Below are 14,767 nucleotides of genomic sequence, written 5' to 3'. Positions count from 1 at the left end.
TGAAAGTAATTTACTCTGTAAATTGTTCTGAACGTTTCTATTAACACCAACTATTGCACCCAGGAGATATAAGCTATACATATATTTAATTCGATCGATATTTATGTGTAGAGTTTCTTGCAATGTATCATTTATATGCACATGTGTTAATACTTGATTCTGCTTTTAGTTTTTATAATCCTATTTTAATATTTTCAGTCCTTCTGCTTTAGAAGATGATGATGAGGATGATGGTCATACTGTAGTGGCAACAGCTAGGGGAGTGTTCAATGCCAATGGCGGTGTTTTAAGCTCCATTGAGACTGGTGTCAGCATCATTATCCCACAAGGTGCAATACCTGATGGAATTGAACAGGAGATCTATTTCAAGGTCTGCAGAGACAATAGCATTCTCCCTCCACTGGATAAAGAGAAAGGTATTAGTATATCCATCAAATTTTCTGTGGACCACTATTATGTTGACAAAGTTGAAAATGTGTTGACATAAACAACACTAAGTGACAATGGTAAATTTATGGTTGTACTTTAATTGCTCAGGGTGTTCACTTTGTCACTAGGACGTTTTAGTTGTGATCAGAATGAATTACATTTTTCATCTGGCGGATAGTCAGCAGCTTACTCCAAAGGCCAGTGGTTGAAGTAGTGGCTTCCTTAAGAATACGATGGGGAAAATAGACCGAGGGATACAAGCTTTATAAGACACTGAGAGGGTCAGAGATGAAAGAGGCTCAATGTTGGCTTTATAGCGGTGAGCCTTCCCCTGGTCCCATGTGTCTTTGTACTGTAGAACTTTATTTCTGATCAATAGGCTATTTCTCTGGAACAGAGCAGACATAGTCTCTTGGACTGTCCTATACACGTTCTTCTACACAACTGGGCTCTGATTTATACTGGTGCTATGTCACTTCTCCTTTTAGTGGCTATCCAGCAACTCAATCAGACAGGCTGGTCTTCTGCCTCTGACAGTTCAGCCCAAGCAGCTCTTCCAAGTGTTCCTTGAAAGTTATTTCAGTGCAGTTTAAAAGATTGACACCCAGCAGAGGTTCCTCTCCTTAGTCTACGTTTTTGTCTGCATTGATGTGCAGACATTCCTTGGTGTTTGATAAAATGTTGAACAAAGTACTGGCTAACAATACCAGATGTAGCCAATCATGGATGAGGCAGTTTTTGATTTCGTAGGTGCTCCTCCAGTCCAGGCATGTCCTCAGTGCGACCCCCTCATGCGTAGGACATGCAGCTCTTCTCCCGTCCTTTGGACCAATTTTAGACTGACTGAGGAATTTAAGCTCTAGTCTCTATCTAGAAGTACATTCATTTGAGAATTCTGGTCAGAAATCAGTAGACTCCTCTTCCGACTCGCATAATTATTGAGTTCAGTGAGGTCTAGCATGTCCAGTGTGTAGCAGTGCAGAGTGGTGTATCTGTAGAAAACCCTGTATAGTACCTTCATCCAAAAAACAGGCCAGCATGCTCTGCATCTGAGCAGGATAGTCCCAAGCCGCTGTTACATTGTGGGTAGAGCCTCGTCTGATTGATGTGCTAAAGCCTCATTCTTTGGACTCAAGTGGGGGAGCAAGTCTCTGGTTACTTGCACAGAGCAGGGGGGTCCCTCTTCCTTGCTTTACTGGAATGCTAAATCCTAGCCATTATTTGTAATTCCTTCATCATACTCTGTACATCATGACTATTGCTACTCCAGTCAGTTTTTGGAGAGGCAGCAACTTGCACTGGAATACTTAGTGCATGCTCAGGCTAAGTGCCTGTCAGAGTTTGAGCTAGTACCAGCTGTATGTCTGAAGTTCCCTCTGCTTCAGAGTTCTCCTCTGGCAAGTCCAGTATCATGGTAATTTTACCCAGTGGCTGTGGATACCTAGCTACCTTCAGATCTTTGTCTCATGTGCTTTTAATCCGACTCTTACTGCATACACTTTCCTGAATGCCTTGAATGAAAAGTGGAATGCTGGGTAGAATACTCGAGCTGTTTCCCCCTCATTTTCTGGTGCCAAGGAAGCAGCCGTGGTGCTTCCCCTGGACCCAAGGGATCCGTGGCCAGCTGTGCTTCCCATTACCCTGGCTCTGCATCACCTTCCCACTCTGGTTTGCCACCAGACGTTTGAACAATGATCTTTACTACCGACTGAGGCATCAACAGTGCCATCTAAACTTCTTGCCTGTGGAAACCCATAAAGCTGCTTCCTTCAGATAGTCAGACAGTTATGACAAGGTCACAAGTACCTGCATTCCCCCTGCATCAATAAAGTGCTGTTACTCGTTGTGCCCATAGACCTCTAGGCACTCTCCATTGGGACACAAAACCTCACTGCAGAATGATGCTATTATGCTTTGGGGTCAGTCGTGTCTCTGCTGTTAAAGCCAACTCTTGCCATTGAGTCCCGGGTCCTCAGGCAGGTTCAGGATGTCTACAAGGAGTCACACACTGAGCTAACCTTCTGGTAGTCCTTAGTGAGAGAATATTGGGCTCCCAAAGACAGCCTAATCTTGGAATGTTTGAATGTCCTAGCTTAGTCTTCTGAATGCCTCTTCTCTGAATGGGCAAGGCTTTTCCTTCCTTCCTGGAAAAGTGAGAAAAATTAGAATCCTGTGACAAAAGGATGTTCCAGTTTGGGGTGTTTTCAATGAGACAAGATGCCTATCATGGCATTCTTATGGCGACACCTGTGAAACAAATTTACCACTGATAAGGCTCCTTGCCCAAGACTGCCTTGCAGGAGTATACTTAATAATGGACGTGGACAAGGAATCTTCAGAGCTCATTGTCAAAGACTCCTTGATTATGGAGTTTTTTCCGTGCATAGGCAAACATGACTGAAGCCTGTCTGACCTTAAACTGGAGGCCAAGGAGAAGCACAGGAAGTACCTCAGCCACAGAAGGGGAAATATACACAATACCAGTACAGGATGCTGGGCTTTAAAAGAAAGAAATTATTGAAAAGACTTAACGGTCATCACACCTAGGTATCTTAGTGCTAAAAGAGGAGTACACGCAAGGACATGTCATGAAAACATTTCAGGATCTTTGAACAGCCTAAAAATCTTTCAGAGGGGTTAGCAGGTTAGAGATAAATATGATACCCCAAGTCCTCCCCCAACATCCTAACCTGGTGGCTGTTTTCTGCGGGTGTAAAATTAATTTGTGAGGGACTTGTTAATGCATTTGGTGGAGTCCGATCTGAGCTTGACCCGCTGGCATATTTTTGAATTTGTGTTCTCCCTGAATTACCATCTGTGTTTTCCCTGAATTACCGGCTATCATCACAGATCTTCAGCTAAATATTGCCACCCTAGACTCAAGACTTGCAAAAGCATTCGATCCCCCCAGAGGCTATCAGCCAAACTGTGGACCGCTTCCTGGGCAGTAAATCGTGTTGATTTTGAGATTCTCAAGACTACTAGAGCTACTGGCCTCTAAATTCTGGGTGGTTTCCCCTACCCTGATTCTCAGGACCTCTCTGCAGCCCTAGTACTTGGACCCGTAACAGCCGTCCCATGCCTGTTCTGCCAACTTATCCTTGTTACCAACTTTAAGATTGTGTGTTCATACCCCTTACGCAAGGTCCTGCATCTGCTGACCTCATTTCAGTTGGGGTCATGACCAACATGAGTTTTGGAGGGAGAAGTCAATTTATAAACCTCTACATCCATGCCTTCTTAGCTCTGCAACTCTGCCAACTGTCTGTGAGAGTGGGCCATCTCTCATGGCTTGTTTTTGCTGATCTTTCACATTGGGGCGGTGTGAACAACAGGGGGTTGGGCAGACAGTCATATTTCCTTATAAGTTTGAGATTCACGAAAAGGGCCTCACATGTTTAACAATATGATTTGAAATATGTGATAAAGACCTAGGTTTAGTAGATCTCCTGTATTTAATGGAGTGACGTACATGGAATATACTCTGTTCCTAGTCTGGGGAACATTGGGGCACAGCTGTAAAAGCAGTTTGGCAGAGTACAATTCAAAGTGATGTTTTAAGCAGATAGGTGATTAAGATGCTACAGTACAATTATATTCAACTTTCTCCATGGAGTGATCAGGATGCTTGTTTGGTGTACTATGAATGCTAGTCGAAATGGGGAGATTATATGATTTTAAGGTTATTTGAGAGTGCTTAGGAAATTGGCAGGAATTGAGGAAGTGAGTGTTCTGGTGATGAGGTAGTAAAGGGAACTTATTTCCTTCAAGAAGCGGTGCAGAGAGGTTTTAGGGTAATTAGGTAATACAGGGTTTTGGCACGAAACAGATACTCAGGATTAAAAGGGAGATTGCCTGCATAACGTAAATGAAAAGTAATGCGAGCATGTGAAAGGATAGATTTGCCACAAATATGAATTTCCAGAAGGTGGTATGTACAGTATGTCCCAGCATGCATGACGCTAGTAGATGAAGGTCTATTACAAACTATTGGATTGGGAGCAAATAGTATAGCAAGTAACATTTTTAACCTGATGTAAAGTGTAGTGGGAGGTTGAGAAGAATTCTAAGTGCTTTGGCTTCATGTGGATGATTATAGATTGTAGGTTCTAGGCAGAGTGGAAATTGAGGTTGGTCAGGTTGTGCAGATGGGAGGCATGCTCAAGTGGCTGATGAGTTGATGAATTTGAAATAGCTTGGGGTCACTGAGATACTGGACACAGATTAAAGACTGAAGAGGAAGCAAGACTGATCGGGATGTTAACTAGGTCTTTACAGCTGTTCTGAATAAGGCAAGCTGTGTTTTACAATGTCAGCTACAAGGGCAGCTTCAAGGGCAGTATGTAAAAATGTGTGCTGCGTAAAGCAAGATGCATAAGAATGCGTTCGATATTTGAACAATATATAACTGTTTAATGCTTCTCTAAGTTAGCCATTTGTATGCTTTTGTACTATTTTGACTTGACAGTGTCCATTGTTTTTAATTAATTTCTCACAGGTGAAACGTTGCTGAGCCCCTTAGTGATGTGTGGGCCCCATGGATTAAAATTCCTGAAACCAGTGGAGCTGCGCCTACCACACTGTGCGTCTATGACCCCTGATGGTTGGTCTTTTGCTCTAAAATCATCCGACTCCTCGTCGGGTATGCTGTCTTCTCTCTGTCCTTTGGGCTTGTGGTACTGATGTATTTTCTTGGTGATTGGGTCCTAGTTTATGCTGTGTAATGAGGTGTTACATGTCTTTATTTCACCTTCAAATGCTTTACCACTCATCTGATTCTGCTTGTGCAAATTTCAGAACAATTTGTTGATTTTTTTTCTTATTTCTAATGCACTATACAAATGCCTTTCAGCACTGGTGATAGCTTTTCTCGGCAGTGTTTTGGTAAACACAAAACATATTGGAAGTATCGTATGCCTCCTGCCCAGCTATTATTCTATTGCTTTTCAATAGCATGTGCACCGCAGTTGTATATTTGTTTGGATTCCTTATCATAATTCATTTCTAGGCTTTTCTTAATATTAAAGCCTAAAACTAGGTTTCCTCCATGTCGGAACAATCCTGTCACATGCATACTTCACTACCAACCCTTGATCACCTCAAAAATCTCACTTCAGTACCACACCACTATATTAAAAATATAGAAGATTGTAATGTTCTTTGTAATGTTCTTTCTTTAAAAATACATTACATTATGTATATACTCATTTTCTGAGCAATCATCACAGTGCATATATCAGAGGTCAAAATAAAATAAGGTTATCACAATGATATTAAAAATCCTTTTATTATCTTCACAGTTCTGCGCAATACAGAACAATATGACATCTATCCAAGTAAACAATCATAACGATAACCAGCAGTGAGAAAAACAAAACAAACCATTATCTATATTGCAGAAAACTGATCTGATCAATGTGGATTTGTTTTTATTGAATAAGTTGATGATGATTGCTTTAACCGCTTCGCTGCGGCCGAATATTCCCCCGCTGTGCTGAGGAATTCCACATGTGCGCAGTTCGGACGGCCAGGGCCGTCCTCCGCACACACCCACCGTGACGCCCGGTCACACGGTAGAGGTTAAGTCCTAGAAGGCCTATTTGATGACTTTAGAATTACCAATGTCTCAAAGAATATATGATTTTTTGATAGTAGATGATGCAAGACATCTGAGACAAACCTAAACGTATAGGAGAGCAAGAGCTATTCACCATTACCACTGTGTCAACTTCCTCAGTCAATGAGCATACAATCTTATTACATAGATGTTATGAGGGCTCTGAAGGATAACCTGAACTACACCAGCTCCTTATAGATGCAAAGTAGTTATATAGGGCAATATTAGGGGATTAAACAGTGCTGGTCTGGTAGCATGCTTTCTTTGCCTTGGCACAAGCTGATCAATAGTCTTTGCCATAGGTACAGCAGGTCCCCACGATCAGTGATGGTTTCCTTCCAGTGTCTTTTTAGCATCCTGTCTTGACTATTCATCAAGGCGCACCGTTTACTGATGATGGTTAGTGTAGATAGCTGGCTCTCTCTTGTCCCTTATTAGTGCACAGAGGCGTGCTTTAACAATTCCAAGGTTCTTCCCTTGTTTTAGTGTGGTCCAGCAGTCTTAGGCGTATCAAAAGAGAGTGTTAGGCATCTTTTGCATACACAGAGTTGACAAATTAGACACACTAAATAAGGAGATCCAACTCTAATTTATCAAAATAACACAGATTTTAATATAAATTTAGACATCAAGACCTTCTAGATCAGGTCAGTGCTTTTTGAGTTGTCGATTTTCAGCAACATAGAAAATACAGCTGTTAGATTTGAGGCATGAGCTACGAATGCAGTAATGTTTTCATATTGGAGAAACACACACTGAATAGGGTCACTTGCAAGGTACTTACATGACTGTTCTTCTGGACTTTAGGTAAGTGGGGGGCCAAGGTCCAAGAAAGCATCAAGAGTTCAGTTTTACCTGCCCTGGAGTGTCCTGATGAAGAGGTGCTTTTTACGGTGGTAGCCTTGAACACAACACTTTGAAGTTAATAGGGAACAATGCCTGCAAAATAAAGGCTGCAAGTGGGGACTAGGGGATCAGCCCGGCAGAACCCAGGGGCGGGGGGACGCTCTCGAGGGTTTCAGGCCTACAGAGACACAGTTGGTTTCAATGGACTCTGGTTGGGGAGCTCAGGTGCTTAGGGGTTTTGTCTGGCAGGTCGGTGAGTCTGAGGCTCTCACAGTTCTCGTACACCTGCAGAAGAGTGAGAAGAAACACAGCAGGATGACTTCTTGCATGGAGCTTGCCTCTGTTGGAGTCCCCCATCGTGCAGGGCTAGTTTTGGTGACAGCGGTGTTCGGACTGAACACAAACAAGCCTTGGTGCTTGCAACAGGTTCCGGTACCCAGGGTAGATCAGCATCACGAAGACTGGATGGATTGACGGAGCTAACCTCCTGGACACTCTGGGATCTCCTCCTGGGCTGCTGCTGTGTCTGGCAACCCTCCAAGAGTTTTGAAGGATGCATAGCTGCATGACAAGTTGGGACTTTGCAATTGTCGAGACAGGAGCAGAGAAACGGGGTTTGGCACCAAGTCCACAGTTAGTCCACATTTCTTGCACTCTTCAGCTCTTCTTTGTCCTTTTTCTTTAGTCAGGCGAATCTGACTTCTTGGTGTCAGAGAGCACCTAAATACTGAGTTCAGGGGCATTAAGGGGAGTGAATGGGTAGTAGCCAATGGGCTAATTACCGTTGTGGTCACTACACACCCTATATTATCACTTCCTGTGGTGCAACATGCCTACTGCATAGATAATCGTAAAGAAACAGTTAGTTATATATTCCTTACCTTAGAATTACCTCCAGGCATCAGACTGGATCCGGAAAGTTTTTTGTTAGCGGCTCGGGGCTCTAGTCCTCCGACGCCGGCAACTCTGGCCTCTGCACTGCATGGCCCCCTTGGATCCAGACCTCGATCCGGATCGGTGCCGGTCGACCTAATTACACCTCCACCGGCACCAATTCCACCGGCACCACGTCTGCAGCCAGCGTCAACTCCGGCTTCCATCCCAGCGTGGATACGGACCTGGACCCATGTTGACCGACACCAGATCCTGCGCCAATGGGTACTTTTGTGCCTGCATTACACCCTGCCCATTTTCAGCCAGTTTGGCAGACAGTGGAGGGTGCGGAAGACTGGGAGTGGTCTGATGACCCTTTAACTGCCCAGCTGGAGTACAACCAGGACTGGAGAGAGGACCTGGGGGATGCCAGTGGTCTGGACACCTCACCAGACTTGGCATGTTGTCTCCTCCTACCGTGGCTATGGAGGAGGGAGCATCTTACGCAGTCGTGTTGCGTGGGGCGGCCGAGGCCCTACACCTCATGCTACCTACTGTGGCAGTCCTATCCTGTGGATAGGATGGTTGCCCGACGCCACCGCTCGTCCCTGGACGACCCCACTTTCCTCTCCCAACATCCCTCCCCTGAGAGCTTGGTGTTCCAAGCTTCAACGTCCCAAAGCTCACTCCCTAACACACCACCGGACAGGGAATCCAAGAAGCTGGATCAGCTTGGGAAGTGCTGCCTTAGTGTCTGGAGGCGGGCCGGGCTGTACTGTCCCGTGCTATTGCTGAGGGGAGAGACAGCAAAGTTTACCAGCTGCTGTGGACTGGACACTGCTGACTCACTGGGTAGGAACATTTCAACGTCGGTGGCGCTTCGCCGTTGCACCTGGTTGAGAATGACTGGCTTTTCTGTGGATGTCTAGAACACTCTGATGGACATGCCCTTTGATGGACTCTCGGGCTACGGCCAAGTCCTTGGGCCTCTCCACTACGCACCCTGCACGGTCGGCCACGGAATGGGTGCCACAACACGTTCATTTCAGAGCCACAGGCCAACGCAAGTTGTTCAACCTCCTCCTCTGGTGCACCATTACGTCAGACAGGTGGGTTTGCAGATAGTCAGAAGGGGCTACTCCCTCCCCTTCGAGACTATCCCTGCAGCCATGCCACCCCAGTACCATTGCATGTCGGGGGATCATCTGTCCCTTCTCCAATAGGAAATTACGGCTCTCTTGGCCAAGGGAGCCATCAAGCATGTTCCTGCCCCAGAAGTAGGTTGTGGTTGCTATTCCCACTACTTTCTGGTGCTCAAGAAGGACAAGGGCCTGTGTCCTATCTCAGGGATGTCAACCGCTTCTTCCAGAAGGAGAAGTTCAAAATGTTGACCCTGGCTCGGGTCTGGTCTTCCGTCGACCCTGGAGACTGGATGGTAGTGTTGGACTTGCAGGTTGCTTATTTTCACATCCCTGTCCACCGGCGTTACCTGCGGTTCACGGTAGGCCACAAGCCCTTTCATTTTACCGTGCTACCCTTTGCCCTTAGAAGGGCCCCACGGGTGTTCACGAAAGTGATGGCGGATGTCGCAGCTCATCTGCGCAGATCAGCGGTTCCAGTCTTCCCCTATCTTGACGACTGTTTGTTGAAGGCGGGCTCGCCCAGGCAGTCGTCTCCCACCTCCAGACTACGGCCGACCTCCTGCATTTGCTGGGGTTCTCCATCAATGTGCCGAAGTCATGCCTGACCCCCTCTCAGAAGCTCCTCTTCATCGGAGCGGTTCTGAACACAGCGCAGTTTCGGGTTTATCCTCCCAAACACCGAGTCTGGGATATTCGGGGTATGATTCTGATCTTTCAGCCTCTATCCCGGGTTTCGTTCAGGATAACCATGAGGCTGCTGCGCCTAATGGTCGCCCGCATATGCCACCTGGCATGATCGACCAGCAATGGGACCTGAAGTTCCAGTGGGCGCAGCATCAGGGGAATCTGTCCGATTGCGTCCAGATCTTGGGGGGCACTGTAGGACAATTGCAGTGATCGCTCACAAACCAGGACCCTCTCCCTTCCCCAACAAGAACATTCAGTGGTGACAGACACATCCCTTCTGGGATGGGGCGGCCACATGGGAGAGGCGGATGTCAGAGACCTCTGGTCTCCGGCGGAGTCTCGAGCTCCACATCAACCTTCTGGAGCTTCGGCGATCGTCTTGCACTAAAAGCATTCCTTCCTTCTGTCTGGGAAAGAGTAGTGCAGGTGTTCACGGACAACACCACCGCCATATGGTACTGCAACAAATAAGGCAGGGTGGGGTTGTGAACCCTATGTGAAGAAGCCCTGCATCTCTGTACATCGCTGGAACATCAGGGCATATCCCCGGTGGTTCAACACCTGGCAGGTTCACTGAACGCCAGGGTGGACAAACTCAGCCGCAGGTGCCTGATAGATCACGAATGGCGTCTTCACTCGGAGGTGGTGCAAGGTCTCTTTCAATAGTGAGGAGAGCCTTGGTTAGATCTATTAGCCACTGACGCGAACGCGGAATGTCAGCAATTCTACGCGTTGGAATTTCCGAGGTGACACTCTCTTGGTGACGCTTTTCATCACGAGTGGAGTTGCAGTCTTCTATACGCCTTTCCGCCTATACCACTTCTGCCCAGAGTGCTGAAGAAGATCAAGCACGACAGGGCCCAAGTCATTCTTGTGGCTTTGGATTGGGCACAAAGAGTCTGGTATCCCGAGCTGCTCAACATGGCCATCTATCCCCCGATCCAACTGCATCTTCGGGAGGATCTTCTGTCGCAGCAGCAGGGGACGGTCCTCCACCCAAACCTGTCCAACCTCCACCTCCTTGCGTGGAGATTGAGCAGTGGCAGTTGACGTCATTTGACTTGCCTCCCGAAGTCTCTGATGTAATCTTGGCAGCCAGGCGTCCTTCCACTAAGATGGTATACACCTGCAGATGAAATACATTTGTGGCATGATGCACAGCAAAGGCTGTGGATCCCCTTTCTGCCCCTCTTTCTGAAGTTCTCTTGTTCCTCCTGTCTTTGGCCCAGCAGGACTCTGCTCTGGGCACTAGGCTACCTCACGACCATTTCAGGCTTCCTGATCATCCTCTCTTTTCACATCCCCTGTTGTAAATAGATTTCTTAAAGGCATTACTCATCTTTTTCCTCTGTTCCCTTTGTAATGCCTTAGTGAAACTTGAATTGGTTCTTATCTGATGTGCTCTCCCTTTGAGCAGCTACATAACTGTCCTCTCAGATTCCTCACTCTGAAAACTGCTTTTCTGGTGGCCATCACTTCTATAGGCTCTGTCTTTCAAGCCTCATTTTCTGGCTGTTCTTCCGGACAAGGTCGTCCTCAGAACTCGACCTTCCTTTCTTGCAAAGGTGGTCACTTCTTTTCATATTGGCCATACCATCACTTAGCCTACCTTCTTTACGCCTCCGCATCCTTCAAAAGTGGAAGAGAGGCTCCACCATCTGGAGCCAAAACGTGCGCGATCCTTCTGCTTGGATCGCACCAAACAATTCCGGGTGGACGACCAGCTCTTTGTTAGTTACACGGGCGCTAAGAAAGGTAGGGGTGTGCACAAGCGGACCATCTCCAGGTGGGTTGTTCTGTGCATCAAGGCTGCTCTTCTTTGGCAAAAAGGAGCCTCCGGTGGGGCTGTGGGCCCATTCCACTAGGGCGACTGTGCTACTACTGCTTTGGGAAGGGGAGTCCCCTGACATCACCTATAACAGGCAGCTATGTGGGCATCGCTGTACATGTTCACCATGCACTACCGACTGGACAGCCAAGTCCACAGAGACGACTTCTTTGGCCGTTCTGTTCTCCAGGACTTCCTGGTATGAACTTAGTTTGCAGACCCACCTCCGGGATTGGTATTGCTGGGGTATCTATTCTAAGGTAAGGAATCTATAACTAACAGTTTCTTTCACATGAACAAGTTACTTACCTTCAGTAACTATATATCTTTAAGAAACATAGGTTAGTTATAGATTCCTTACCACCCCACCCATCCTCCCCGTTCTGCGAACTGACTTCTAGGGTTAAGTACATTCCTTCCGGGCCCTAGTTTTGTGCACCAGTGGTCAGTGTCGTGCATGGCTCTGCGCTTCTGACATGGAAAGTCGTGTACAGAACTGACATCAGAACGCAAGGGCAGCGTTTAAGTAGCTATTACGATGTCATCCTGGCGACCACGACGTCCATAACAAACGCAGAGCCGACCGACTGCACCTTTCGACGCGCAGGGGTACTGCTGACGAAAAACTTTTCAGATCCAGTCTGACGCTTGGGGGTAATTCTAAGGTAAGGAATCTATAACTAACCTATGTTTCGTACAGATATATTGTTACCAAAGGTAAGTAACTTGTTCATTTACTCACTATCCTGGTGTCAAATTGACCTCCGGGTAGGGTGCGGCATCTCCCAGGTCTGAAGGAAGTTGCGGGTCGCATATCAAAGGCGGCAGGGGATATAATCCTCCTAGTCATGATATTCTAAATAACTATTTAACAAAGAGATTCTACCACTTTTCAATAGAACCTTCCTTGTGTTGAAAGCTATAATGAAGGTGTTGGGGAAATTGTGTTTAAACCCACGTGTTGGAAAGTGGATTATGGGTAGGGCAAATGTAGGTCTGCCACTGGCAATAAGGCCACTAACACATGGTTGGACCCAGCATAGGTCTTAGAAAATTATTCTTATGCTCAACCCTTGGTAACGTGGCTGCGAGCAGACAGGCTTAACTTCAAAGACAGGTATGTAAAGCATTTAAAAACCCCATTTCAGTAAATTATTAAGACACAACACAAAATAAAAATCCAACACCAATTTATAAAAATAGGTAATATTTTTATCTTTTAAATGACACCAAAAAGAAAAAAAATCCACTGTAGGGAATCAAAGATATGAATTTTTAAAGATTAGTCACTTTCTAATGCTTAAAACCAACAGTGCCCCTTTTAGTCATTTGGTTTTCTCTGACGGGGACACCCTTAGAAACTGTTCAGGAGAATCTCACCAAATGTGTTGTGCGCCTTCTCCTGCAGGCATGGTCCAGTTAGAACTCCTTCCTGAAGTTCGGCTTGCGGGTTCCAAAATTTCCAACACACAATTCAAGGTTCTGGAATCTCCAAGAGGGTCCTTGAAAGTGTAAAACTTCAACTCTGCAATCTACTTGAACAAAATCCTTACAAATCCACTAGTACTTCAGGCTGGGAATTCTTTGTGGGGATGTCCAGGTGAGCTCTGGTAACCTGTAGCTTGCAGTGAGTCCACTCTTTAGTCCTTTACCAGCGAGGTAATCCACATGGCTGTAGTTTCAGTTGGTGCAGTCTTTAGAGGTCAGGCCTTAGAAATCTTTGCACAGCAGAACTTCTCGGTAGGGCACTTCTTGCTTCAGTAAGTTTCAAGCAGCAGATCTGGAGGGATCTGCCCTACTCTGATACTTATTCAAAATTCTCTGGGTCAAGCAGCATGTCACTCCTGACCAATACAAGCAGGGTGACTCCTCAAGGAGATGACACATCCTGTAAAGTGTGGCATTATTTTGTCCCAGAGTGCATCAAATCTTCCAAATCCATAATGGCTGATTTCCCAGCAGAGTCTCAAGACCTGGCTAAACACACCCTCAGGGATGGCTTATTTCCCTAGACTCTCCCACTACCATCTGCATATACCTTCCTTAAGCCTAGCCCTGGCTTTGGGTCAAAAGTGTAAAAGTGGAACTGATACCCAGGCCTCCCCTCTGCCTTTGAAGAGCATGGTTTATGACTCCACCCGCTGGTCTGGCATTCCTATGGACCAGCATACTACCCTCCCAGCAGAGCTGGTAACCCCAGGGGATCTTTATCACTTCTTCAAAGCAGCCTGGCTAAACCACTTAACTCTGACCAATCAGGGCTGACAACTGGAAGGCTGAATTAGGACTTACAAAAAAGTAAGTCTTATAACTTCTTGTATGTAGACTTATGAAGAAATTCAACAATATGATATTGTTGGATTTACTACTACCATTCTGGGAAGTCTTTGACTGACCAGTCTAGTCCTCTCCTATCAATAGTTATTAATCAATAACTTCCTATCATGTTAACTGTTGTGGGTAAATGAAGATATAATGTAGATGGTAGCCAGGTAATTGATCCAAGTATGATGTTTATTAGTTGGTTTCAATAAGATAAGTATTAGGTCCCACCTGGAGCTTGATGGATTTTGCTCAGCCCTCACTCACCAACTGACATTCTCCACACACACCAGGCACACACACATTCTGTTCACTCTGACATCACGCACACCAACATTCCACACAGACATCTCACTCATTCTGGCTGAGCAACCTAAAACGAGATAAATCTAGTTACAACATATCTCCTTTTCTTCACAGGAATTAAACAGAATTGCTTGCAACATAAAGCAATTAAAATCTTGAAAGATACTCATGCAATAAAGCAGACAGTTCATAATAGAAAAGAAGAATAAGTAAAGCAAAGAAACAATGTAAAAGGATAAACCATAGAACATGGCACATATCCCCTTCCCTTGGGGAATTTTAAGAGAAGAGAAAAAAAATATATAGGAAAAAAAGGGTAGATAGTTCTACCGCACCAATAAATGTATAGAGTAGATACCCCAACTCATAAAAGAATAAACACATCAGTACAAGACCCCAGAATAAGTGCAGAAGTTACTTCAAAAAAGCATCACTAAATGTATAGGGTAAATACATGACCCAAGAATAAGTGCATCACCTTCACACACCTTAAATATTAATAATAAACTAACACGTCTTGATACCAAAAATAAGTGCATCACCTTCATGCACCTTAAATAATAATAATAAACTAACGCGTCTTAATACCTGCGCGCTTCTTAATAATAATGCTAACGCATCTTAATACCTGCGCGCTTCTTAATAATAATGCTAACGCATCTTAATACCTGCGCGCTTCTTAATAATAATGCTAACGCATCTTAATACCTGCGCGCT

The 14,767-nt window shown here is 45.5% G+C and overlaps 1 protein-coding gene across 6 annotated transcripts in view; it reads left to right on the top strand.

Annotated features, from left to right (window-relative positions):
* TJP1 (tight junction protein 1) overlaps positions 1-14,767 on the top strand; it is a 707,329-nt gene that overhangs the window by 671,807 nt on the left and 20,755 nt on the right. For 2 of the 6 annotated variants that reach the window (XM_086958396.1, XM_086958393.1), the window contains 2 exons: positions 199-416; positions 4,928-5,011. In XM_086958396.1, the coding sequence (XP_086814522.1) occupies positions 199-416; positions 4,928-5,011 (302 nt within the window). Of the gene's footprint in view, positions 1-198; positions 417-4,927; positions 5,072-14,767 lie in introns of all 6 variants that reach the window. The other 4 variants (XM_086958395.1, XM_086958392.1, XM_086958394.1 and 1 more) reach the window with 2 other exon arrangements.

The sequence above is a fragment of the Lissotriton vulgaris genome, chromosome 2_1 (genome assembly GCF_964263255.1).
Source record: "Lissotriton vulgaris chromosome 2_1, aLisVul1.2, whole genome shotgun sequence".
Taxonomy (NCBI): domain Eukaryota; kingdom Metazoa; phylum Chordata; class Amphibia; order Caudata; family Salamandridae; genus Lissotriton; species Lissotriton vulgaris.
Note: the sequence above shows the minus strand (reverse complement) of the source record. Positions and strands in the feature narration are given on the sequence as shown.